The sequence below is a fragment of the Anolis sagrei genome, chromosome 1 (genome assembly GCF_037176765.1).
Source record: "Anolis sagrei isolate rAnoSag1 chromosome 1, rAnoSag1.mat, whole genome shotgun sequence".
NCBI classification, from domain to species: Eukaryota; Metazoa; Chordata; class Lepidosauria; order Squamata; family Dactyloidae; genus Anolis; species Anolis sagrei.
The window spans coordinates 55,922,801-55,950,525 of record NC_090021.1 but is presented as its reverse complement, the minus strand read 5'-3'; the positions used below and the strand labels follow the sequence as shown (position 1 = coordinate 55,950,525).

Sequence of the window (27,725 nt, the reverse complement as noted above, 5' to 3'; positions counted from 1 at the left end):
AGGTTGTTAACTGTTTTTACACTGTAGCATTGAATTTTTGCTGTTCTTATTTGTTGTGAACCGCTGTAAGTCGCCTTCGGGCTGAGAACAGCGGTATATAAGTAAAGTAAATAAATAAATAAATAAATAAATAAGAGATTATAAATGGTAAATGGCAATTGAAGACAGAAACATTTTAAAACATGTATCTTAGAGGGGTTTAATGAAAAAGCTAGGTACAATGTGGAGATGGACAAAAAGGATAACTGGAAAGGTCACAATTAATGATGGGGGAAGAGGATCTGAATGCAAAACAGTTCCTTTTATTTATTTATTTTTTTCAGAGAAAGCAAAAGTACTATCAAAGTTCTAATGAGCTCTAAGGTTTCCACTTACTGAAGTGGCACCACCTATGTATAGAACTGTTAGTTGTAAGACTTAAACTGTTGTATAATGCTTAATCCTGCCCCTTTTTACACTGCTTATGTATAGTTGTATGGATTGGTTGCTTGTAGCTGTCAATCAGTACTGTTTGGCTCCACCTCTTCCTGCAAGAGGGGAGAACTTCTTTTTTCTTTTTATTCTGCATCAGAGTTCCTGCAACATGGACGTGAGTAAGAGACTTGATTCTAAAGGACCCTGATTTAAGTTACCTCTTAGCACCAGTTCTGAGGTTTTTTACCCCTGGGACTCATGCTTTATGTCCAGATCATCCTGGACAATTATTGAGGAGACCCAGGCGCCTTCAAGCCGGTTCTTTTGGCACCAAAGGAAGATCCTGAATCTTCAAAATATAGGCCATCTGAACTGGGGTTGTGGTTTGCTCCGGCATTCACAGCCATTGAGGAAAGAGGAAACTTGGTGAGGTTTCTCAGCTTCAAACCCCTTGGATCCAGGACTGATTGAGACTGTAATGTATGTTTTCCTTCTCCCCTCTAAAGCTTTCCAGATTATCATAGAATCATAGAATCAAAGAGTTGGAAGAAATGACTTTGTGATAAATAAAACTTATTTTGAGCTATTTACAGCGTTTTGGGTTTTTGGGAGTTCCAGTTTCCTATAGGAGGGCAAGAAGCAATCCCCTGGGGGAAAGATGCCACGTCCACCCCTCCTTTATTGAGAATAATAGCCCCCAGGTGCGATGGCACACCCACAGAAAAAATAGCTAGCTGTTTTATTTACTTCAATAGTATATTTAAATTGTCTTTTAAGAGTAGAATTGTTTTTTATACTTCCTGTTCCGCAACTGTATTACTGATGCTTCAAAATAGCTACGTGGAGATATAGATATGTCATATATATATCATATACAGATAGACAGATAGACATAGATAGATAAATATATCATGTATCATATACCCTTCATGTCTTAGGATTTGCAGGTGAGGTTGCTAGAGCATTGCTCAGGTTTCTAGGACTTGATCCATTTCCTTGGATTTCCCAGGTGAAATAATAATAAATAATAAATAATAAACAATACATTTTATTTGTACCTTGCAATCATCTCCCCAAAGGGACTCGGCAGCTCACAAAGCACTCCGAAGTGCACCAAATAAAATAAACAATACACAGACCTTAAAATGATAATAACACAAGATTACAATAAAGACAGGTCTTGATAAACAGACCAAAGGATAAAGTCTGGGTCATTGTATTGTATTGTATTGTATTGTACTATATAGTATTGTACTGTATTGTATAAGTGGCCCCTTCTACACTGCCATATAATCCAGATTATCAAAGTAGATAATCCACATTATCTGCGTTGAACTTGACACTACTGCTCCCCTCAACATTTCTGTCACTGGAGTACATGTCCCTCTTTGTGGGAAAACTTGGTTCCACAACCCTGTTTTTATGAGCTCCCTTTGCAAATAACCTGCTCCTCCTTTTATCTCACCCAAGTTTTTTAACATTTTATCCTGCACATGTGGCCCGCCTACTGTCATTCTTTTTGCAATCCATGAGCACCCTACAAAAAAAGCCCAAGAGGGCTATGAGATCTATGAGCATTACTTTGGATGTAAGCCCTTGTTTACATTTGGGATGCCAGACATTCATTTATCTATTGAGCTTGAGGTTCAAGAAAATATAGGATTTTACCACACAAATTATGAAACACTATAATTTTTATGATACTACAGCATACATTTATGATTAAGATCAATTTCTTTATTACAACTAAAGTGACTGCTGGAATGGTCTATTTCACTGGTGGCCAGTCAGATAGAGAGATCCCATACTTCTTTCAACAAGCAGTACTTTGTATTGCACTTGTAATCCATATTTTTGTATTTTAGTATATTTATTTAATGGTTTAATTGGTTTTTACTTTGTTGTTGTTTATTCATTCAGTCACTTCCGACTCTTCGTGACCTCATGGACCAGCCCACGCCAGAGTTCCCTGTTGGCCATCACCACCCCCAACTCCTTCAAGGTCAAGCCAGTAACTTCTAGGATACCATTCATCCATCTTGCCCTTGGTCAGCCCCTCTTCCTTTTTCCTTCCATTTTCCCCAGCATCATTATCTTCTCCAAGCTTTCCTGTCTTCTCATTATGTGACCAAAGTACTTCATCTTTGCCTCTAATATCCTTCCATCCAGTGAGCAGTCGGGCTTTATTTCCTGGAGTATGGACTGGTTTAATCTTCTTGCGGTCCAAGGCACTCTCGGAATTTACCTCCGACATCACAGTTCAAAAGCATCTATCTTCCTTCACTCAGCCTTCCTTATGGTCCAGCTCTCATATTCATAGGTTACCACAGGGAATAGCATTGCTTTAACTATGCAGATCTTCGTTGCCAGTGTGATGTCCCTACTCTTCACTATTTTATCGAGAGTGGTCATTGCTCCCCTCCCAAGACGTAAACGTTTTCTGATTTCCTGGCTGCAGTCTGCGTCTGCAGTAATCTTTGCTCCTAGAAATACAAAGTCTGTCACTGTCTCCACATTTTTCCCTCTATTTGCCAGTTATAAATCAGTCTGGTTGCCATAATCTTGATTTGTTGATGTTTAACTGCAACCCAGCTTTTGCACTTTCTTCTTTCACCCTTGTTATACAGCTCCTCAGCTCCTCCTCGCTTTCAGCCATCAAAGTGGTATCATCTGCATATCTAAGGTTGTTAATGTTAGTCCAGCAATTTTAACTCCAGCCTTGGATGTATCAAGCCCTGCATGTTGCAGCAGTGTGTCTACACAACTGAGAAGAGTACATTAGAAGGCTGGAATAGAATTGAAAGGACCTTGATAAGCTTAAAATTTTTATTGAAACTAGAAAAAATTGAACAGGTTTGGAGAATACAGATGGTAAAAGGTATGAACAAACATATGAGATAAAGTTGAGAGAGCTGGGCATGCTCAGCATAATGAAGAGAAACCTTGAGGGTGACATCAATGCACTCTTTAGATTTATAAAGGCTCTTATAATCTTATCAATGGGCTAATTGAAGTGTCCTAGGACGCTTCTGCCCTGGTTCGCCCATGGGGCCCCAAGCCTCCCATCAAATGACGTACAGTGACTTCCAGTGGGAGATCTACACTGCCATATGATCCAGTTCAAAGCAGATAATCTGGATTTTATATGGCAGTGAAGAAGGGGCTGAAGTTCTTCCTAATGTTCAGGTTATTTGAACCCACTGCTCTGAGTCCTAGTCTCTAGGGCAGCAGAAAGCCTGTTCCCTCTTCCTTATGTAATTCTTTCAAATGTCAACTTGCAACCAGTTGCTCTTAAAACAATTCCTTAGTACCCTTGCAATGCAACAGTTCATCCAAAAGAACATGAAATCATTTACGTTTTGCTTCATTCTATGCAGTACAAATGGACTGCTGCATCAAAATGGATCTACACATTTAAGAGACACACTACAAGTATTGGCCACAGACCAATTATTATGCTGCTAACACCTTCTAGCACCTTTAATTATGATGCTCATTTATTCTACTCAGGCAAGGAAGAAGGATTACTATTAACAGAATATGTGACACAAATAATTGATGAGCAATAATGTAAGCAAATAAGAAGAGATACTATTCATCAATAAAGTGTAATCACATTACTAATACAAAATTAGTAAAATTATGGATTTTAAACAACTTACTTAAATAAATATTACATATAATTATAGTATGTATAAAATTGTGTTTTAAAATTTTACATTTATTTCTCTTTAAAACATGTTCTATTAAAAAGATTTTAAAGTATTATGAAGATGCAATCTATAAAAATTGAGTGTGCGTAAAACTGGACCCAGGATCCTGTCCTAAAGTATTCTTTGTAGAGCTTGGAAATATATTGTAACTTCTTTGATTGACAATTCAAAATTTGTAATGAGGGAACACAATGAAATCAAGGCAGGGGTAAATTACCATTGTTGACAGTTCTACCTTTCTCAAATTAGATGTTACATTTAGAGATCTGCATCAGATATCTAATCAGAGCTCCCACAATTATTTAAATGCAGCTGTGCCTTCCCCTATTACAGTTTAGATTGATAACACTGAATTCATTTCAAATGCTTTTTTCTTGGTCCAAGCTGTCCCGTTAGCAAACTGGAGCAGGGCTGTTCTACACAGCCCAATAAATCGGACTGAAACTAATGTCTGCAATGCCAGTTTCAGCCTGTTTTGTGGCCCATCAGGGATGCCCTGAGCTGTCTCACTGATGGCAGGACATGCCCACTGCCCAGCCATGCCAAATCAAGTTCAGCACCACTGGACAGGGGTTCAACTCCCACCCCTCCCAACATAATCTGTGGAAAAACCTGTATTCTGGTGCAGGATTTGGGTTTTCCCCTGAGTTATATTCATCCAGGGTAACTCAGGGCACAACCACATTAAGCAGCTTTCCCCGGGTTAATGCAAATCATCCACTGTGAATTTTGTGGCTGTCCACAGGCTGATCTATCACCACAGCAACCTTAATGGTCAGTGTAGAGGGGGACCTAAACAAGGAAGGAAGGGACATTTTGAACCATAAACATGGAAGTCTTTCATGCTTGTAGTCTAAAACGGTTGCAATTACTCTTAAAAACTGGGAAAAACATTAACCCTGCTCACAACTTTAGAACTATGCTTTTCTCGATGTTGTTTGCTCTGCTTGCACAAAATGCTGCAGTGCTGAACATGTTTATGCTATACAGCTATAGGAGGAAAGATAAGATGTTATATGGCTGCTGCAGCCTTTATTATTATTGTGTATATGTTATGAACTCTATGAAAACAAATGAAACTGCAAAGCTTTGTCTTTTATATCACTCACTAGAAAGAAAGCATATCTATTTAGCCACACACATGATTTTTCCCCTCCACTTGTTCACATAATTTATTCATCCCAAGAGGAAACAGTGCATCTGCTATTTGTTTGTGACTGCTAGCTTAAGTAATATAAGAACAGGTGCTCATTTCCAATTAAAAGAGAATAAAACATGAATACCAAGGAAATATGCAGCCTCTGAACAATGCAAACACTTTCATACATTGCTTTGGCAGGATGAAGCAATCCTTCTATCCTTCAGCCACTTATTATCATGATGATGTTAAAGCAGTGCAGCAGGCGACAGGGATGGGGGAGAATAAGGAAGAATGAGGAGGGTGTGTGTGTGTTTGTGTAAGAGAAAGAGATATTAACTACTTTTATAGGTAAACCTTAACCATAGCATTTAATGTAAGAAACTGCTTACTAAGAGAGTAAGTTGTAGAACAAATGACAAATACAATGAGGCAAGAGTCCCAGACAAGAGCCTTTAAGGATACAAATTCCTTCATTCTTTTCCACACTTATAGCATAATTAAATTGCTTTAATTCAACTGTGCTTTAACACTACAAATTGCTAAATTATGTTTTGATATTATAACTTTGTATTTTATTATTTTTATTTTTTAATGTTATTGTGAACTGCCTTGACCGGTTTTGGGGAAAATTTTATTTTATTTATTTATTCCCAACATTTCTACCCTGCCCTTCTCAACCCCCGAAGGGAGACTCGGGGCGGCTTACAATGGCGGCAATTTGATGCCGACAATATACAGCATACAAAAATACATTACAGCAACATTATTCAAGAAATAAAAAATTAGATTAAAATACATTAAAACATTATTCATCATAGTACAACTGAAATCATATCAACTAAATGAATACATGCATTTTTCCATCCCTCAATTGTGCTTGTAACCTGTGTGTGGCTCTGACATGGTACACTTCTCTTAAATTATGACTTCTTAAAAAGCCATCACAATGCATTTTAAGACAAATATGCTAATTACCATGGGTTCCATTGTACAGTACAGCAAGATCCAAGCTTATAAAGAGTTATACATGTTTTGGTGACATTTACAGAGCATTTGGGATTTACGTTTTCTCTGCTATTGTTTGAGTTTGCCCTATGCCGTTAACTACAGATCCTTGTCTTTGCAATCAATTCCAAACTTGATAAAAACACATTCAATTTATCCACTTCTAAAGCACAAATGACACACTTGTGTTTTGTAATTGATGGCAGGCATCAATTATTGGATGATGACTTGATGTTGTAGTTGCTGTATTATGGTTATGTACCTTCGAATTAAGGTTAATGTGTCATAGACTTTTCTTGAAAAGACATACTCTGAGGTTTGCCAGTGCCCCCATCTAAGGCTGAGGCCCCTTCTACACAGCCATATAATCCAGATTATCATGGCAGATAATCCAGATTTTTTTCATGTCAGGGGAGACTTGAGAAACTGCAAGTCACTTCTGGTATGAGAGAATTATCCATCTGCAAGGACATTGCCCAGGGAATGCCCGGATGGTTTGATGTTTTACCATTCTTGTGGAGGCTTCACTCATATCCCCGCATGAGGAGCTGGAGCTAACAGAGGGAGCTCCCCTGGATTTGAACTGCTGACCTGTCAGTCAAGGGTTTAACTCATTACGCCAGTGGGGGCTCATACAATCCAGATTATCAAAGCAGATAATCCACATTAGCTGCCTTGAACTGGATATGAGTCCACACTGCTAATCCAGTTTAAACCTCATAATCTGGATTTTATATGGCAGTGTAGAAGGGGCCTCAGAGAATATGGTTTGCCCAGCATCAGCCTGTGGATTTCTATGGCTGAGCAGGAATTTTGCCCTTTGTCTCCCAGAGTCCTCATTTCCCAGCATTTTAACCGCTACATTATACTTACATTATGCCTGAGATAATGACTTGAATGTTGAATCCAGTAGAATCAAAAAGCATTCCCAGGTAAGCAGTTAAAACAAACATTTTAACAATATTTGAGCAGAAACGCTATATCTTCTCCATGGAAATAAAATTAACTCTTGAGATCATGCTCAGAATCAACATTTTAAAATCTATCTGATGTTGGACAACTGGGACAAACATCTCTAATTACTACCATCTTATGTTGTCTGTTGCCTCTCCTATAGGGATAAAATGTTATCAGAGCAATTATGAACAATTGTAAGGATTTATAAATGTTACCATTCTAACTTTTGTTTTTCCATCTATTTTTGCATTTTTGTTTTGATAATTCTCAGCATTGAGTGAAGATGGTGTAACTAAGGACTGCCCTTTAATTGGTGGTACTGTTATTATATTGCTAGTTTTTTTTCTGCCAGTAGTTTTGAAATACGTATTTTGAAAAGAAAAAAGAATTATAACTATGTTCTCTTGACACTGGTATTTGTGTATTAATCTATCATAATGAAGATAATCAATGTGTTATCAGCTCTGCTTCCTTAATTAATAAAATGTATTGAAATATATAAAAGACGGTGAGAGCGACCACTTGCACTCTGGATCCTTGCCCCTCCTGGCTAGTTAAGATGGCCAGAGAAGGGTTGTTGGAAAGGTTTGTTGCAATAATAAATGCTTCATTGGGCCAAGGGAAATTTCCGTCCTGCCTTAAACAGGCGGTGGTAAAACCTCTATTAAAGAAGTGCTCCCTTGACCCGACTATATGTAACAACTTCAGACCAATTTCCAACCTCCTTTTTCTGGGCAAGGTTCTGGAGCGGGTGGTTGCCTTGCAGCGTCAGGGATTCCTCGATGACACCGATTTTTGGATCATTCACAGTCTGGCTTCTGCAGGCCTGGGCAGAGTACCGAGACGGCTTTGGTCACCTTGGTAGTTTACCTCCACAGGGAACTGCACAGGGGGAGTGTGACCCTGCTTGTTCTCTTGGATATCTTTCGATACCATCGACCATGGTATCCTTCTGGGGAGACTTGCTGGGATGGGACTCGGGGGCATGGTTTTACTGTGGCTCGTTCCCAGTTGGTGAAGCTCGGACCCCTGGCCATTTACCTGGCCATTTACCTGTGGGGTCCCACAAGGTTCTATTCTGTCTCCCATGCTATTTAACATCTACATGAAACCACTGGGAGAAGTCATCTGGAATTTTGGAATACGGTGCCACCTCTACGCAGATGACACCCAACTCCACTACTCATTTCCACCAGATTCCGAGGAAGCCCCAAGGATACAGGACCAGTGCCTGGCGGCTATGACGATCTGGATGAGGATGAACAATCCTGATAAGACAGAGGTCCTCCAGGTCAGTCGCTCACCTGACCGGGGTATTGGGTGGCAAGCTATGCTGGACGGGGTTGCACTCCCCCTGAAGTCACAGGTCCGCAACTTGGGGTCCTCCTGGACTTAGTGCTGACGCTTGATGCGCAGGTGTCGGCGGTGGTCAGGAGGGCCTTCGCACAGTTAAAACCCATGTGCCAGCTGCAACCATACCTTGTGAAGTCTGACTTGACCATGGTGGTCCATGCCTTAGTTACCACTAGACTAGATTACTGCAATGCACTCTACGTGGGGCTACCCTTGAAGATGGCCCGGAAACTACAACTTGTCCAACGTTTGGCAGCCAGATTAATAACTGGGGCCACTTACAGGGAGAGGTCAACCCCCCTGTTTAAGGAGCTCCACTGGCTTCTGTTTATTTTCCGGGCCCAATTCAAGGTACAGGTTATCACCTATAAAGCCCTAAACGGTTTGGGACCTGCCTACCTTCATGATCATATCTCTCTCCATGAACCAGCCTGGGCCCTTCGATCTTCGGGGGAGGCGCTCCTTTCGCCCCTGCCAGTCTCACAAGCTTGTCTTGTGGGCACAAGGGAGAGAGCCTTCTCCTCTGTGGCTCCTCGACTTTGAAACTCATTACCTGGAGAGATCAGGAAAGCCCCTACACTAGAAACCTTTAAAAAGAACCTTAAAACCTGGCTCTTCTGCTGTGTCTTTGGCGAGTAGGTGTACAACATGACACTACTGCTCCTCTCAACGCTTCTGTCACTGGAGTATATGCCCCCCTAATGGAAAGTTTAGTTTCACAATCCTGTGTTTCTTTTTGAGCTTCCTGCAAATAACTTGCTCCTATTTTTATCTCATTCGAGTTTTTTAACATTTTATCCTGCACATATGGCCCACCCACTGTTACTGTGATTGAGTTTATTGGAATGTTATTTTGTTACTGTATTTATTTGTTTTTAATGTAATTTGCATGCTGTTGCTCGTTGCTTATGTTTTGGTTTTATTTTGCTGTAACATGTTGTCTGGGCTTGGCCTCATGTAAGCCGCCCCGAGTCCCCATTGGGGAGATGGTGGCGGGGTATAAATAAATATATGTATGAATAGTTTCTAATATTGATTCCATCACCAGCTAGAACAAAATTAGGTGAAGGCACACTTTATTCATAGGTAGTCTCTTATACCTCTATTAGGCTCCTTCTACACTGCCATATAAAATCTAGATTATATGGTTTGAACTGGATTATATGGTAGTGTAGACTCAGATAATCCAGTTTAAAGCAAATAATGTGATTATCTGCTTTGATAATCTGAATTATATGGTAATGTAGAAGGGGCTTTGAACCCGGATCCATTTTTCACATCTCCCGAAAATAGCTGTTTTTGGTCCACAGAAATGGTTCAAACGAAATCCACAAGCCTAGTGCATAGTAATTTGTTCATTTGTTTCAGTTAATTCACATAAAACTTCTCCATCCATCTGCCACTGGCCTGGGCCATCTGTCAAATTTGAAAATGCAATGCAGCCCATGTGTCCAAAAGCTTCTTGGGGCTCCACAAGAAACATTTCCTTCAAAAAGGGCTATGTGACTTTATAAAATTTGAGGAGCCTACCATTATAGTTTATAGTCATACTTCTGAAGTACTATTATGAAAGTTTGTGTTTCTCTGGCCCTCTTTGTACAAATTAATGGAGATGATACTTGAGAACACAGCCCAGTTAACATGGCAGTAGTCTAAGAAAACAACAGTAAAACATTCCTTCCTCACCTTCATGATTAGGACATTGAGGAATCCTGGGTACATGTCTTGGGATAATGACTTTTTAGAAGATGTTGGTCAAGTGTGTAAATATCTATATGCCCTATAACACACTAATTTGAAGAACCACATTACAATACTCCTTCAAGCAAGGGTTATTTTGCACTACCTGATGCAAGATGTAATATCTTTTGTTGTAACTGTTGATTTTCTTTCTCTATTCCAGATTCCTGTTTAATATATACAAGACATCATTTATATTCAGCTGAAAAGATCTGTTGCTGAATTTGACTCACAAATAATTCCAGTCATGCCTTCACAGCACAGAACCTGCTGCAAAAGGTTTAACGAATCACTGCATTTTGCTGATTAAAGATCTTTATCAATTATTTTGCTTTTATCAGACCTTCAAGTTGTCAAGTCCATCAGCCATGGAGGTCTTTTGACCTACTTCTTCTCTACTATTTATACATAGCCTGAGTTTGTCGGAGTTTACATTGCAATCTAAAAGCAACTCCAATACAAGGAAATAGAATTATACAGGCAGGTAGTTACAGATTCAAGGATTTGACTATCAAACTTCTGTCTTCCTCTGACATTTTACAGCCACCCTGCAAGTTGCATGAATAAAACAAGGATAGCAGGACCAAGTGAAGCTGTGGTGGCACATGGAAGTACAGTGTGAGAATCCCACTAAACAACAGCCACAGAGTCATAGGATTGTACAGTTGTAAGGGATCTTATGGGTTCAGCCTAACTCCCTGCTCAACGCTAAAGCTATCCTACATCTATTGGAAGACATTCAGATAAAGAGAATCCACCAACTCTCTAGGCAATTGGTTCAATTGCCAAAATGTCAAATCTTCTTTCTAATGTCCAATGAAAAACTGCTTTTCTGTAACTTCAAACCATTGGACCTGGTCCTATCCCTTGAAGCAGCAGAGAACAAGCCTGCACCCTCCAGTCTTAATATCCCTTGAGGTATTTAAACATTTTGAGAATCTTTGAGTTAGAGACCAAAGTCTTTTCTTCATCACATTCCTCCAACCTTGCCTCATATTCTTTGTTCTCCATTTTTCTTTTTTTTTTTTTTTTTTTGAAATGATTTTTATTAAGTTTTTCACAATCCACACATGGAAAGAGGGGGAACAAAAAACAAGAAGATAGAACAGTAGGAAAGGGAGAGGAACACAAAAAAAAAAAAAAAAAACAAAAAAAAAAAAAAACACAGAAACCCACCATATCTAACTACCATCTAATACATACAATACAACTACTCAAACTATTCTAAAATGACTTCCACTCCAACCTCAGGATCTTTTCAAGATATTTCTTCACCTTAATATCTATTCTCATCCCATTGTTTTTTCAGCTTTCTTTTCATAATCATATATCAGGGACCAATCTGTCCTCCTCAAAACTCTTCCTTCATTTCTTCTCAACAAAAAAGTTAGTTCGTCCATGTCTCTTATTTCTTTAATTTTCTTCCACCAGTCTTCAATACTCGGAACCTCACCATTCTTCCAGTATTTGGCAAAAACCATCCTAGCCGCCGTTGTGCAATAGGTAAATAATTTATCTTCATTCTCCTCCAGTTTACAGTCATCATCTGTAAATCCCAGAAGATAATATTCAGGTTTCTTCTTAAAGCTTTTCTTTAATATTTTTTGTAACTCCTCATGAATAATAGACCAGAACTTTGTTGTTTCTTTACATGTCCACCACATGTGGTAAAAGGTGCCTACTTGCTCACTACATTTCCAGCACTTATCTGATACATTTTGATACATATGGCTCAGTCTACTCGGAGTCAAATACCACCTATAAAACATTTTATACCAATTTTCTTTTAAGTCCATAGCATATGTATATTTCAATTTTTTATTCCACATCCTTTCCCATTCCCCAAAGTGGATGGGCCTTCTTATATTTTCCGCCCATTTAATCATAGAGGTTTTCACCTGTTCTGTTTCTGTCATCCACTGGAGCAATTTATTGTATAATATTGTAACCGTTTTCCTTTGTGTTTTTAGTATTCTATCCCATATATTCTCGTTCCAATCAAAACCTGTTTTTTGATCTTGTTTAAAATAGTCTTTAATTTGTAGGTAATTTAACCAAGTTATATTGCTAAATAAAGTCTTTAATTGTTCAAATGATTTCATCTCTATTGTCCCCTTCACCAATATATCCTTGTATCTTGGCCATGTCCTCCATCCTAGTAGTCTTCTTTGATGCGCTTCCATTGCTGAAATCCATAATGGTGTTGTTTTATAGAAAAGAGCTTTGTACCTCATCCATGTCCGTAGTAGGGAGGCTCGCACGAAATGATTACCGAAATTTTTCTCCTTCATCTCTCTGTTATACCATATATACGCGTGCCATCCCACTCTTAAATCATAACCTTCTAGATTTAGGCACTTCTCTTTGTCTAAAGTCATCCAATCCCTAATCCAGGACAGTGCGCAGGCCTCATGGTAGGTCTTCAGATCGGGAAATCCCAATCCTCCTCTTGTTTTCTTATCTATTAAATTCGTATAGTTAATTCTTGGTCTTTTTCCTTTCCAGACGAATTTCATTAAATCTTTCTTCCACTGTTTGAACAGAGTTTGACTTCTTATTATCGGTATATTCTGGAACAAGAACATAAGTTTTGGTAATACATTCATTTTTATCAAGGATATTCTACCCAGGAGGGATAGTTTCAGCCGGTCCCAGTTCTGCAGATCCCTTTGTACCTTCTTCCAAACTAATTCATAGTTATTCTTTAAAAGTTGTCCATTTCTAGCTGTGATCCAGACTCCTAGATATCTAATTTTCTTGACACCTTCAATTCCAGCCTGTTGTTGAATCTTTATTTGTTTCTCCTTATTCACATTCTTAAATAAAAGTTTAGTTTTTTTCATATTCATCTTAAAACCTGCCACCTTTCCAAAATCTTCTATTTTATTTATCCAACTTTGTAAATTTTTCTCCGGGTTTTCAATTGTACCTATTAAATCATCTGCAAACGCTCGTATTTTATATTCAAATTTACCAATTTTTGTTCCTTTGATCTTTTCATCTTCTCTGATTTTCTTCATCAGGATCTCCACTGCCATAACAAAAATTAATGGGGAGAGTGGACAACCTTGTCTCGTGCCTTTCGTAATTTCAAATTCTTGAGTCACTTGCCCATTTACTTTTACCTTAGCTTTTTGAAATTCATAAATAGCATTAATTGCATTATTAAATTTCTCTCCCATATCCAACTCTTGTATCAAAATCTTGAAGAAATCCCAATTCAAATTATCAAATGCTTTCTCGGCGTCTATTGACAAAAGGGCAAATTCTTTTTGATGATTGGTCTCATAATATTCCAAAAGATCTAGAACGTTGCGTATATTTTCTTTCATATGTCTATTTGGAAGAAAACCTGTTTGTTCTTCTCCAATCCACTTACTTAAAAAAATTTTTAATCTTGTGGCCATGATATTTGCAAACAGTTTATAATCCGTATTTAACAAGGAGATCGGCCTATAATTTTTAATATCATTCTCCGGTGATCCTTCTTTATGTATCACAGTTATTTCTGCCTCCTTCCAGGAGTCTGGAACCTTTCGAGATTTTAAAGCTTCATTCGCTATAACTTTAAAAATAGGTATCAACTGCTGTTTAAACGTTTTGTAAAATCCTGCCGTAAACCCATCCGGTCCCGGAGCTTTATCTGCATTCATTTTACTAATGGCTTTCTCGATTTCCTCTTCTGTTATTTCTTTGTTCAGTTCTTCTCTATCTTCATCTGTTATTTTATCCAGTTTCATTTGTCCAATATATTCCATAATATCTTCTTTCTTTATATCCTCCTTTGTGTATAATTGTGTATAAAAAGTCCGAAACTCCTCCAGAATTTCTTTATCCGTTTTCAAGTCCTTGTCCTTGGTACTTATTTTAGCAATATGATTAATTTGCCTCTTTTTTCTAACCTGGTTTGCCAACCATTTACCCGGTTTATTAGCATTTTCAAAAGCCTGTTGCTTTAGAAATTTCATCTGTCTTGATTGGAATTCCAGCTCCACGTAATTTTTTTCCTGTTTCAGTGTCACCAATTGTTTCTCTATTCGTTTAGATGGGTTTTTCTTTAACTCCATTTCTTTTACTGCTATTTCTGCCCTCAACTCATTTATTCTTTTATTTCTCTCTCTATTCCTTCTTGCTCCTTGTTGAATAAAGTGTCCTCTCATAACTGCCTTAAAGGCATCCCAAACCACTCGTGGCTCCATTGAATCTAGTCTATTTGTTTGTAGGTAGTCCTGTATTAACTTCTTGAAATATTCTTTGTCATCTTCCATTTTTATTAAGTTCTCATTTAATCTCCATTTTCTATGATAATTTTTTTGATTTACGACAAGTTCCAGAGGGCAGTGATCTGATAAGTCTCGTGGCAGAATATTAATCTCTTTCACTTTAGTAGAGAGATTCTTAGTAATCCAAACCATATCAATTCTTGACCAGGATTGATGTCTATTCGAGAAGAAGGTAAAGTCTCTTTTATCTTTATTTCTAATTCTCCATGCATCTTCAAGATCGAAGTCTTTTTGTAAGTCCATGAATTTCTGGGGAAGTTTCCCTCCCTTAAACTTCTTTTTCTTCAAACTTTTATCTATCTGACAATCGACGACCCCATTAAAGTCTCCTGCCAAAATCAGTTCATCAAATTCTGTTTCCTTTAACTTAGTATTTAAGAATTCAGCAAATTTCTTCTTCGGTCCATTGGGAGCATATATATTACAAACCAATATTTTGGAATCTCCAATTATTATTTTCACTGCCACACATCTTCCTTCTGTGTCTCTAAATGCCAATTCTGAATCTATTGAGTCCTTTACATACGTAACCACTCCTCTTTTCTTTTTTTCATAGGCCGAATAATATTCCTTTCCTAATTTTTTATTCGGAAGGTGTGCCACATGTTTATCACAGATATGCGTTTCCTGTAACATTATTACATCAAAATTCTGTGTCTTCAGACTCCTCCATACTCTCTTCCGTTTTTGGGGGGAATTCATACCGTTAATATTATTCGAAAAACATTTTATTTGTCTCTCCATCATTTTATTTATCTTTATCTGGTCCCAATCCTGTGTCGCCAAAAGCCAATTCCATTGTTTCAGTTGTCGATTGCTCCGAACTCTGACCTCCTTTTTCTTCCTTTTTCCGTGGTGTCGTTCTCTGTGGTTTTGGTTCTTTTCCTAAAAAGCCATAATCCTTTGGTGATTTATATCTTGCCTTTTTTGCCTTTACTCCTTTCCTTGGTGTAGATAATCTTCTTTCTTCACCTTCCTCTACCTCTACTTCCTCTTCCTCTTCTTCTTCTCCTAATTCTTCTTCTTCTTCCTCTTCTCCTTGCTCTTCATCTCCTTCCTTCTCTTTCATAAGTTTTTCATAAAAAATCTTGGCCTTGTGTTCTGTTGTCAACCAATATCTTTCTTCCTTGTATGTCACCATTATCCCTTCTTTTCTTTCCCACATTTTTCTTAACATTCATGTTGTTAATCACTGTAACTGCTCAAACATATCTATATTCTTCTTAAAATGAAGCACATGGAAGACAGTACTCCAGATCAGGTCTAACTTGCACAGAATATAGTAGAACTTCTACTTCCCTTGGCCTGGAAACAATGCTTCCTGGGATGACCTTTCGCCAGCATCTATGACAAGCATCGAAACATCAGGAGAGAATACCTCTAGAACATGGCCATATAGCCCGAAAAAACCTACAACAACCCAGTGATTCCAGCCATGAAAGCCTTCGACAATGCATTGAACAAGGCTTCCGTTAGTGCAGGCCTTGCTACTCTGCTGCTACATTCACTGGAACACCTCAGGAAGCGAGAGTCCAAAAGTGGAAGCTAAAACGCAGATCCTCAATCAATGGCTGATACCAAATGAAAGACTCCCACCTGGAAACACAGAAAACTGGGCAACTTGGAAGGCACTGAACAGACTGTGCTCTGGCACCATGAGATGCAGTGCCAACCTTAAGAAATGGGGCTACAAAGTAGAATTCACAACATGCAAGTGTGGAGAAGAGCAAACCACACACCACATGCTGCAATGCAACCTGAGCCCTGCCACATGCACAATGGAGGACCTTCTTATAGCAACACCAGAAGCATTCCAAGTAGCCATTGAATAGAAACCACCCCAAGTTGAGAGAGGCGGTATATAAATATAGTAAATAAATAAATAAATAAATAAGTTTGCAAACTTTGTGTGTGTTTTAAAAAAACCCCAATATGACTGTTTGGTTGGCTCCTGACATAATAAATAAATAAATGTGCAGGCTATATTTTCCATTCCTACGATTTATTAAACTATTGAACTATTGACATAATGGGAAAAGTTCTAATAATACTTTGGGATAATTTGTTCTTGACTTACAAGAGTTACAGAAATCTGTTTGACTTACAGGGAATCATGTTTTAGGCATATCTTGAGAAAACACAACTCACTGGAAAATGCTTAATAAAGTGGGTAGCACCAGAAAATGAGACTATGTACACACAGCCCAAATAAAGTGGACTCACTTCTCAGCTTCTGCAGGAAATCTACATGACATTCAGCTGGATTCATAGCAGAAGTGCTGCATACAGACATTAATCTAGAGCAAGAGGAAATGGGATTCTGGGGAGATCCAGAATAATCCTTGTGTTTTGGAGATGTGGACAGCTGGATCAGACTGGATCCAGCCCCATCTAGTGTCCACAGCACCATCAAACCTGCTACTGCGTCGCCAGTCAGAAGTAGCACTTTTGTGCAGGTTTGCTGGTAATATCACTTCTCGTGAAAACACATCAGGGCACTCAGCCAGTTCACCAAAGAGAAATGATGTTACCAACAAGCCTTTGCAAGGGATCTGCTTTTGGCAGCAGATCGATATGCCCTTAACCCAGCCAACTGACTAGAAGTTGAAGGGCTCAAAAATGTTCTCAGGCTGTATAAGGGCAGCCCCAGAGCAGTTTACCATGGGTAAGTGCAGATTCAGTCTTAGAGTCTCTTATTCACTGAGTCACTGTGCACTGAAACAAAAATAACAGCACAGAAGAACTAAACAATGCTATACACACACACACACACCTTTGTAGTAAATTTAGGTGCCTCGGCTTATATTCGGGTAGGCTTATACTTAAGTACAGGCTTATACTTAAGTACAGTTGTCTATCCTATCAGTGCATAAAGGCATTGAATGTTTGCCATATATGTGTTCTGTGATCCATTCTGGTCCCCTTTGGGGTGAGAAGGCCGGGATATAAATACTGTAAATACTGTAAATAAGCAAATAATAAATTCTCACCCATGTATATTTCCTATGGGGAGAATAAATATTAGCAAAATCTTAACACTCCCATAAGGGTAAACAATCTTCTAAATAGCAACAACTTATAAGGATACACCAGATTCCCTAGATTTGTGCTTCTTGATTTGACAATGAAAAACATTAAGAATCATGAAGTGTAACTACTTCTTTAAGACTAAAAATGTCAACAATACAAACCAAGTGTTTATATATTAACGTTTCCTTTAAAAAGTTACTGTATATGCTTAAGTATAAGCCTAGTTTTCAGCACATTTTTATGCTGACAAAGGCTCCCTCGGCTTATACTCGAGTTCAAGTCCTGGTGGGAAGGCATGGGGGCAGGCATGTAGCCGGGGGGGAGCTCAGGGGGCTTCAGCCCCCCCCCCGAAATTCTCATGGTGGTTCGCGAAAAGGCCTTACTGGTGCATTATTTAAACTGTTATGTTTATTCATATCATGATCTGATCACCATACTCAATATATCCCATATGCATGGGGGTATTGGGGTAATGATACAAAAGGTTTGCTAGGCTAGACCCTCTTTCACTCAGACTCATCCCCCCCCCCCGAAATCCCCCCTGAAAAAAATTCAGCCCCCCCCCCCCCGAAACGAAATCCTGGCTACGGGCCTGCATGGGGGTGACAAAGCCCTTTGAAGGGATTCTACCAGCTGCATGCATCTTCCCTTTTCGACACAGCAAACCAGCTGGATCACTGTGCCGAGAGAGGAGGAGAGGAAGGTGTGCAGCCTCTCCTCTCAACACAGCAACCCAGCTGGGTTGCTGTGCTGAGAGGAGCAGAGAAGCTGTATGCCTCAATTAATGTAATTTTATTGGTATCTATTTTGTTTTGAAATTAATCAGTAGTTGCTGCATTTCCCACCCTAGGCTTATACTCGAGCCAATAAGTTTTCCCAGTTTTTTGTAGTAAATTTAGGTGCCTCGGCTTATATTCGGGTAGGCTTATACTTAAGTATATGCGGTAGTTGGCTACAATCACGGAACACAGGAAAAAATGTTAGAATTCAAAAATCAATGAGAAAAAAGTTTAGAGTCCTTCTTCTGGTAATTCATGAACAGACAGCTACGAAGTGCCCTCCCTAATCCAAAATCCTTTAGGGTACCAGAAGAAGACCTACAAAAGGCATTTCTTTTTTAGAAACAGACCAAATCTCCCAAAGCTGGCACATTTTATTCATTTCACTACCCATTAGCTCCAGAACTATATTAAACCAAAATTTGTTGTGAATAGTAAAAAGAGATAATGTCATATGCAAAAAACATAAGGACAGTTATAGCCTATTCTTGATTTTTTAGCTAATACTAAAACTATTTGCTAGCATACCATCCTGTTAAAAGAGTCAAGCAGTATCTATATTTCACTAAAAGGGATTGAGGAGAGGCAAAAAAACAGGAAAATGTGTTCATTATGCATCTAACCATGATTTGATTTTCTTTATAGGCTTAAATTGTAAGCCAAATGTATACATATTGTCTGAGCACAGAATAATACCAACAATCTTAATAAGCTCTTTTTTTACTGCTTGGCTAGAGATGTAAATCAGAAAGGTGATATGTTATCTGATAAGCTGTGAATCCGAGGGTCTCAGTTCTGTGTATCACACACTGTGCCAATATAATTTGAACCAATGCCATCTCCCCACTCCCCCCATGTAATTGTGTCAAATACAGGATAAGTTATAACTAAACTGTTAAGTTGTTAACAGTCCCCTATTTGAAAGTAATGCATTTAAATATAAAGGACAAAAAGAAGGGAGAACAGGGGCCTTCAAGCTGCACAGAGTATAAATTGGTTGATAATGGGGTGGAAGACCACCAGCAAACATCAAGAATCTCCAGATAAGGCTAGAAACAATTCTGTCTGGGATCCTGTAGAGTTACTACCAATCATAAGTAACTAGAGTAGATGGATCACTGAACATGGTATAAAGGTGGTTTCCTATATTCCGAAGTTGCCCAAAATGCCTTACCTCTCCTGTCACAGCAGCGGAGAGCTTCTTTTCAGATGATAGGCTCTCTTCTGCTGTCATAGGTGAATGAGTGCTTCAGAAGGCAACAAACAATGCTTGTCTTTTTCTGGTCTCTTCACCAAAGTGAAGGATAGTCAATCGCTTATATAAAGAATTTGCTCCACCCACAAACCAGAATATCAAATCAGAACTTGGGGGAGACATTTTTCAAATGCCCTGTTTGTCTTTCTGAACATCACATTCCCCACTGGCTGCCAAGTATACAGCAAGATGTAGCTATGCATGTCTAGAAAAAGTATTGTAATATTTTCCCAATTAGAATGAATATTGGCTACAGATAAATATCTATTTTAGAAAGAGTTATTCCTGTTACTGCTAATAAACAGTTAAAAGATCTCCAAAGCAATATAAATTACAGTGCAAATCCAATAAATAGTATACAATCTGAAATAGATACAGGAATTTTTTGTACATTATTCCTCCCAAATTAGTACATAAACCAGAGCTAAATTCAGCACAGTTTCCTTTCCACTAAATTCATTAACTATTACAACTGCAATCCTTTGCAAGTTCATCTGGGCTAAAGTCTTCATGCATAAGTATATGTATGCATAAATGTGTGTGGGGGGAGAGGGGGCAACAGTAATTTAGTGCCATTTTACTCATTTAATTATTGTCATGCAAAACTATGTTATAGCCCAAACTTATGTATAATTATTTACATTAGTTTATTGGGATGGAGTCCCCAGTGGTGCAATGGGTTTAACCCTTGTGCTGGCAGAACTGCTGACCAATAGGTCAGCGGTTCGAATCTGGGGAGAGCAGGTTGAGCTCCCTCTGTCAGCTCCAGCTCCCCATGCGGGGACATAGAAAAGCCTCCTACAAAGATGGTAAAACATCAAATATCTGGGAGTCCCTTGGCAATATCCTTGCAGATGGCCAATTCTCTCACACCACAAGCAACTTGCAGTTTCTCAAGTCGCTCCTGACACACACAAAAAACAACCCAGTATTCTAATGTTAGTCTGTTTCAGAAAAGCCAACAAAAGAGAATTGTGTCACATAAAAGACTTGTTTATTTATTTATTTGTTTACGATATTTCTATCCCGCCTTTCTCAAACCCGAAGGCGACTCATTAATTTTACTGTTGCTTAAACTTTTTACGGTCCACTTCATATTTTCACACAAATTTGTACTGTAATAAAACTAATGCTTTCGGTCCTTCAAACTTAGCCTTTAAGATGCCCCATATATTGGTGTTGATTTTTTAATAAAACAAGCTAAGTGAAATAAAAGTATGGCATGCGTATAAGCATGCATATATTTATGCAGAAGACTATCCAATAATAAGGCAGTACTTTTGACCAGTAACACTATGTAATAAAATTTGATTTGTGTGTGTGTGTGTGTTCCTGGTTTGAAAGTGTTTCCTGTTTAACTGTGTGGTACTAACTTTGAAAGTAGTTGTTATACTCCAGAAACTTCGTTATAGTGGCTGTTACAAACTATGTTGAATTGGTTGAGACTTGATGACATATTCATTGAAAAACTATAGCAAAATGTGCTGCAGGATGTATCGCAAAAACAAAGTATTTGCAGTTTAATAAACTTTTCCCTTGTTTTTATTTCAGAACCAATTAGGAAATGACATTTATAACCCAGGAAATAATTTTATACAGTATAATCAGCCTGAAGCTTTGATGATTAGTTACTTCTTCAAAGATAAAGATAAATGAATTATTTTCTCATATAGTTCGCACTCTTATGCACACTGTATCTTAATAAACTTTGTTTTTCATATCAGGAACAACTTGAAAAACTGCAAGTCACTTCTGATGTGAGAGAATTGGCCATCTGCAAGAATGTTGCCAAAGGAACACCTGGATGTTTGATGTTTTACCATCCTTGTGGGAGGCTTCTCTCATGGCCCTGCATGGAGAGCTAGAGCTGACAGAGGGAGCTCAACCCACTGTCCCCAGATTTGGACTGCTGACCTGTCCGTCATCGGTCCTGCCAATGCAAGGGTTTAACCCATTGCGTCACCAGGGGCTCCAGCTACTTTGGTGTAACACTGAGATAAACAATTCACACACAGCTGCTTCTCAACAATAGGCAATGCCCTGGACAGAGACGTTTATTTATTCCAACCTTCAGGACTATTAAAGTAAGGCCATGAGCCTTAGTCATCATTGGGAAGCCTAGTTGAATTTAGGCTTCTATGTGTTGTCGAAAATACTATTTCAAGACTCACTTCCCACAACTCATTGATTCTTGTGATGTTATTCTTTACGGCAAGTGATCTACATTTAGCCATATTTATGGAAACACTCGCTTATTCAGTATCCCCTCCTAAATAAACAATGTTTTATTGTAGTACTATCTATGAGGAATATAATACTTCATACTTTTCAGCCACTGCTGTATCTTTTAATGTGTTTTAGATGACATCATTCAGGTTCATTTTCTAACAATCTGCCAATAATATGTGTGCAGAGGACTCTATATTTTGATCCAGTGATTTCCTTCCAGGAACTGATTCACTTTAAATACATACGTACAAAGCACAAACTGTCTTTTGTGATACAGAGTCAGCTCTGAACTGCAGGTAGCTATCTTCTTAAAGCAAACCTACTGCATTATAGAATACAAGAATAGTCTTCCCTCCCATGAGCCTGCAGCAAACTTCCTATCAGGGATTACAAAAGGAGAGAAAAGGGACAGCTATGGACTTCATCTCATTCTTTATGCAAATTATATTAACCTAGAATGCCTTAAATCATCCAAATTCGTAATGCTACAAATTACATAAGAACAAGAGTCTTTTACCCTGAAACCTCCGAACCACAAGAATACTTCGAAGTACCTTAAAAACCCTATAAAATATTCATCACAATCAGCCACAGCTTCAGCTCTTCTCTGGTCCCCAAACCACTTAGTTAACATGTACTGCTGCTACAGAAATTGATGCTGGAAAGAAATCTGCTTGATGCTGACTTCGGATCCCACACAGGGGATGAGAAAGGGAAGCAGGTCTAGAATACAGAATGAGAGCACCTCCAGGCAAGGAACAAGCGAAGGAGCGCAAAACCAAGGCTTAAATATCCTAATCATCATGACATAGGAGCCCCAGGTAGTGCAGTGGGTTAAACTCTTGTACCAGCTGAACTTGTCAACTTAAAGGTTGGTGGTTTGAATCTGGTGAACAGGGTGAGCTCCCGTCTGTCAGCTCCAGCTTTTCATGTGGGGACATGAGAGAAGCCTCTAGTGGGATGGTAAAAAATCATGGCATTCCCTGGACAATGTCTTTGCAGATGGCCAATTCACTCACACCAGAAGCGACTTGCATTTTCTCAAGTCACTCCTGACATGGGGAAAAAATCATGACATTCCAACATTAGGGGTGTGTGCACAAAACCACAATGGGGACTATAACTTTATACAAATGAGGTCCCGTTCAGTTACACATATCTGTACGGGATGCTCAATTTGGTCTGCAGCAAACACAGCAGCCTAGATTACTGGGAGACCTTAAATGGATGTTCACAGAATGGAATAAGCAAAGGTTCAATTATCTGGCATTGTATTCTTTTACAAGTTTATTCTGCCACATCTCCTGATCCATCCCATGTATAGTTGGCTTAGAAGCCAACATCAGTCACACTAGACAGATGCCTTAAAGCAATGCTTCTCAACCTCCCTAATGCTGTGACCCCTTAATACAGTTCCTCATGCTGTGGTGACCCCCAAACAAACAATTATTTTTTGTTGCTACTTCATAACTGTAATTTTGCTACTGTTATGAATCGTAATGTAAATATCTGATATGCAGGATGTATTTTCATTCACTGGACCAAAGTTGGCACAAATACCCGATATGCCCAAATTTGAATACTGGTGGGGTTGGAGGAGGGATTGATTTTGTCATTTGGGAGTTGTAGTTGCTGGGATTTATAGTACACCTACAATCAAAGAGCATTCTGAACTCCACCAAACTTGGGACACAGAACTCCCCTGACCAACAGAAAACACTGGAAGGGTTTGGTCAGTATTGACCTTGAATTTTGGAGTTGTAGTTCACCTACATCCAGAGAGTGCTGTGGACTCAAAAAATGATAGATCTGGACCAAACGTGGTACAAAGACTCAATAGGCCCAATGGACACTGGTGGAGTTTGGTGGAAATAGACCTTGACATTTGTCATTGCTGGAATTTGTAGTTCACCTACAATCAAAGAACATTCTGAACCCCACCAATGATAGAACTGGGCCAGACTTCCCACACAGAACCCCCATGATCAACAGAAAATAATGTATTTTCTGGTGGACTTTGGAGACCCCTCTGATACCTCCTCGCAACCCCCCTCAGGGGTCCTGACCCCCAGGTTGAGACACACTGCCTTAAGGACTACAAGTGTTTTTTAAGATACTATGGACAGGCAAGCTGGGTAATCTGTCTATCTATCACAGGCATGGGCAAACTTGAACCCTCCAGGTGTTTTGGACTTCAACTCCCAAAATTCCTGACAGCCTCAGGCCCTTTCCTTTTCCCCCTCAGCCACTTAAGCAGGAAAGGAAAGGAAAAGGACTCCTGCCTTCCACTGAGAACTGGGAAGCCCTGGTCCTTGAGTGCTCTAACTGGAGGTCAGCTGTGACCAGCAGTGCTGCAGAATTTGAAAATGCATGAATAGAGGAATAAAGGTGCCAAGAGAAAGGCATGTAAAAGCCAACCCTGACCGGGGACCGCCTTCCACTTGGGTACCAATGTCCTCACTGTGCAGAAGAACATGTGGATCAAGTCAAGAATAGGGCTCCACAGCCACCGATGGACAGACTACCAAGAGGCTTCATTTGGAAGTTGAGCTACCAGGGATCACCTAAGTAAGTAAAGGGTAAACTTCAGCCCTCTAGGTGTTTTGGACTCCAACTCCCACAATTCCTAACAGCTTAAGTGGCTGAGGGGGGGAAGGAAGGGGCCTGAGGCTGTTAGGAATGATGGGAGTTGAAGTCCGAAACACCTGAAGGGCTCAAGTTTGCTCATGCCTGCTCTATCAGCTTGGACCTGGAGCCCTGTGTGAAAACCTTGCCTCAGTGGAGAACTCTCTGAGAGGAGGGGAGGAAGCCCTCACTTCCCTTTGGCTCCACACCTGTCAAAATGGGGACCTGCCTGGCAGAAACTGGGAGAAGGGAGAAGAAGGAGCTGGGAAGCAACACCTAAATGAGTGCTAAAGGAAAGTGCCTCACGTGTTCCAATTTGTCTTTCCTCCGGAGCCAGACGCTGGCACTGTAGTCCTGCTGCTTGACGGCGCTGTAGAAGTTGGAGCCCACTCGGGTCAGGCTGGGCGAGGGCTCGCGGGCTTTGCTCTTCAGCCTCAGCTGCTCGAAGCCCTCCGGGCGGGACGAGGAGGCCAGCCAGTCGCTCCTGCCTTCCATCTTGACATGACAGGGCGGAGGGGGAAAGAGAGAGAGAGAGAGAGAGAGAGAGAGAGAGAAGAGCCCCACAACAGGAAGAAGAACCCAGCTGAGGAAGAAAGAAGAAGAAAGAAGGTGCAGTAGGGAGAGGAGAACAAAGAAAGAAAGAAAGAACTGGGAGGGAAGGAGGGAGAAGCTCCAGGGGAAGGAAGAAGGGGTCGACCCAGGAGCGGAGAGGAGAAGGCGAGCAGCTTGTTGCCCTCTCGGAGCTGCAGTCCGTCCTCGCCTCGCCTCCTTGCGGCACTGGCTGGCAGCAGCAGCAGCAAGGAGCAACACCAGCAGCAGCAACAGCAACGGGGGCCACACAAGGAGAAAAAGAAAGAGAACGGCGGGGGCGCGCGCGCAGACACACACACACAAACACTGAAAAGGCGCGGGGGGGGGGGGCGCGCGCCGCCGTCTCTCACTCTAGTAAGGCTTCGCTCCCGCCGCCACTGGCTGCCAGTTGGTGCAGTGGAAGGAAAGAAGCGAGCGAGCGAGCAAGGAAGGGCTGCGTCCCCTCCCCTCCAGCAGTAGAAAGAAAGGAGGTGACACAGACTGGGAGAAAGTTCTCCCGGCATTTGAAGTCCCCCAAAACCAAGACACACTCTTTCTCCTTACCTCAGGGGGCTCCCCTGAGGGGTTTATTTTTTTTTGTCGCAACTTGAGAAACTGCAAGTTGCTTCTGGTATGAGAGAACTGGCCGTCTGCAAGGATGTTGCCCAGGGACAATTTTTAATATAGAAAAAGCAGGCAGGATATACACATGTTGACTATATGTACCTACTAGTGGAAGCATAAAATCCTGCAAATCTCTTGGGAAGGCAAGCGGACAAATGTATTGTGGAAGGCTTTCATGGCTGGATTCACTAGGGTTTTGTGGGTTTTTCGGGCTATATGGCCATGTTCTAGAACAGTGGTTCTCAACCTGGGGTCCCCAGATGTTTTTGGCCTACCACTCCCAGAAATCACAGCCAGTTTACCAGCTGTTAGGATTTCTGGGAGTTGAAAGCCAAAAACATTTGGGGACCCCAGGTTGAGAACCACTGTTATAGAAGCATTCTCTCCTAACGTTTCACCTGCATCTATGGCAAGCATCCTCAGAGGTTGTGAGGTCATAGATGCAGGCAAAATGTCAAGAGAGAATGCTTCTAGATTAGAACATGGTCATATAGTCTGAAAAACCTACAAGAACCCAAGTGGACAAATGTCAGCATGCTGGAAGAAGCAAAGACCACCAGCACTGAAGCGATGGTCCTCCTCCATCAACTCCGCTGGACCAGCCACGTTGTCCGGATGCCCGACCACCGTCTCCCATAGAAGTTGCTCTACTCCGAACTCAAGAACAGAAAAAGGAATGTTGGTGGGCAGGAAAAGAGATTTAAAGATGGACTTAAACCTGTGGCATAGACACTGCGAACTGGGAAGCCTGCCCCTGGCCCTTGAGCGCTCCAGCTGGAGGTCAGCTGTGACCAGCATGCTGTAAAATTTGAAGAGGCACAAATGGAGTGCTAAAGAGATAAATGTGCCAAGAGGAAGGTGCAACAGGATATGTAGTTATTCTGGAAAGTATGCATAGGGAGGTTGGAGGCAATGCTTTTGCCCACATTCATCTTGGTTGGTTGCCTACAGAAGATTGTGTTAGGGGATGTGCTCCTTGCTCTTGTTGTGCACCTTGAAATCAATGCTCTGGGTTATGGCAACCCTATGATAGAGTTTCACTGGCAATATTTCTTCAGAGGAGATGTACCATTGCTTCCTTTTAGGAGGAGGAAGTGTGTCTTGTCCAGGGTCACTCAGCAGGCTTCCACGGTCTCCAGGTGTTCTTGGCCAACCACACTAAACTCTCAAAGTTTGTTTCAGATTTCATCTTGTGTCACATAACATTTAACATCCACATTTTTTTTCATGTCAGGAGCAACTTGAGAAATTGCAAGTTGCTTCTGGTATGAGATAATTGGCTGTCTGCAAGGACATTGCCCAGGGGATGCCCCGATGTTTTGATGTTTTACTATCCTTGTGGGAAGCTTCTCTCTTGTTCCTCGCATGGGGAACTGGAGCTGATAGAGGGAGCTCATCCGCGCTCTCCCTGGATTCGAACTTCCAACCTGCCGGCCTTCAGTCCTGCTGGCACAGAGGTTTACCCCTGTGGTAAAGAGAAGAGATACTTAAACACAAAACCATAAAATATAGGAAGAAGGTATTTAAAAGGGTCCTTTCAATACACCAATGGTGTTCCCATCCCACCCAGCTGTGCTCTGTCCTCCTCACTGGTGCTGAAAAGTTTCCTGGCCAATGCCAGAGGGCTGGTGTCAAGAAGAGTGAACGTGGGGGCCTGGGACTGTGCTTCTCGTCGGGGATTCCTTTGGCCGGTGCTACCTGTACAGGAATTATAGAATCATTGAGTTGGAAGTTGGGCCATCCTGTCCAACCCCTTGCCAGGAAAATCCCATTCCAAGCACCCCTGACAGATGGCCATCCAGACTCTGCTTATAAGCCTCCAAGTGCACTGATAAATTTGTGAACATTCGGGGGCTCTTCCATGATGACATGATGGCAGCAGTCTTGGACAGCAATGGCTCCCAAAGTGACCCATATAAGGTGGAATCAGGTGTCAAAAAGGGATATGTATTGCCACAACCAAGGTAACAACAACATCTGTTATAGAACTCCAATATACTGATGACA

The 27,725-nt window shown here is 40.4% G+C and overlaps 1 protein-coding gene and 1 long non-coding RNA gene across 3 annotated transcripts in view; one reads left to right on the top strand and one right to left on the bottom strand.

Annotated features, from left to right (window-relative positions):
- Nucleotides 1–25,390, bottom strand: part of PLD5 (phospholipase D family member 5) — a 125,360-nt gene extending 99,970 nt beyond the window's left edge. Inside the window, exon 1 of one of the 2 annotated variants that reach the window (XM_060753888.2) lies at nucleotides 24,831–25,390. In XM_060753888.2, coding sequence (XP_060609871.1) covers nucleotides 24,831–25,019 — 189 coding nt within the window. In that variant the 5' untranslated portion in view covers nucleotides 25,020–25,390. Of the gene's footprint in view, nucleotides 1–19,589; nucleotides 19,680–24,830 lie in introns of those variants that run through there. The other variant, XM_060753890.2, reaches the window with a different exon arrangement.
- LOC137096157 (uncharacterized) lies at nucleotides 568–11,333 on the top strand. Its single transcript, XR_010909355.1, has 3 exons — nucleotides 568–589; nucleotides 8,427–8,521; nucleotides 10,487–11,333. It is a non-coding gene; the product is annotated as an uncharacterized lncRNA (long non-coding RNA).
- Nucleotides 25,391–27,725: the final 2,335 nt, after the last annotated feature.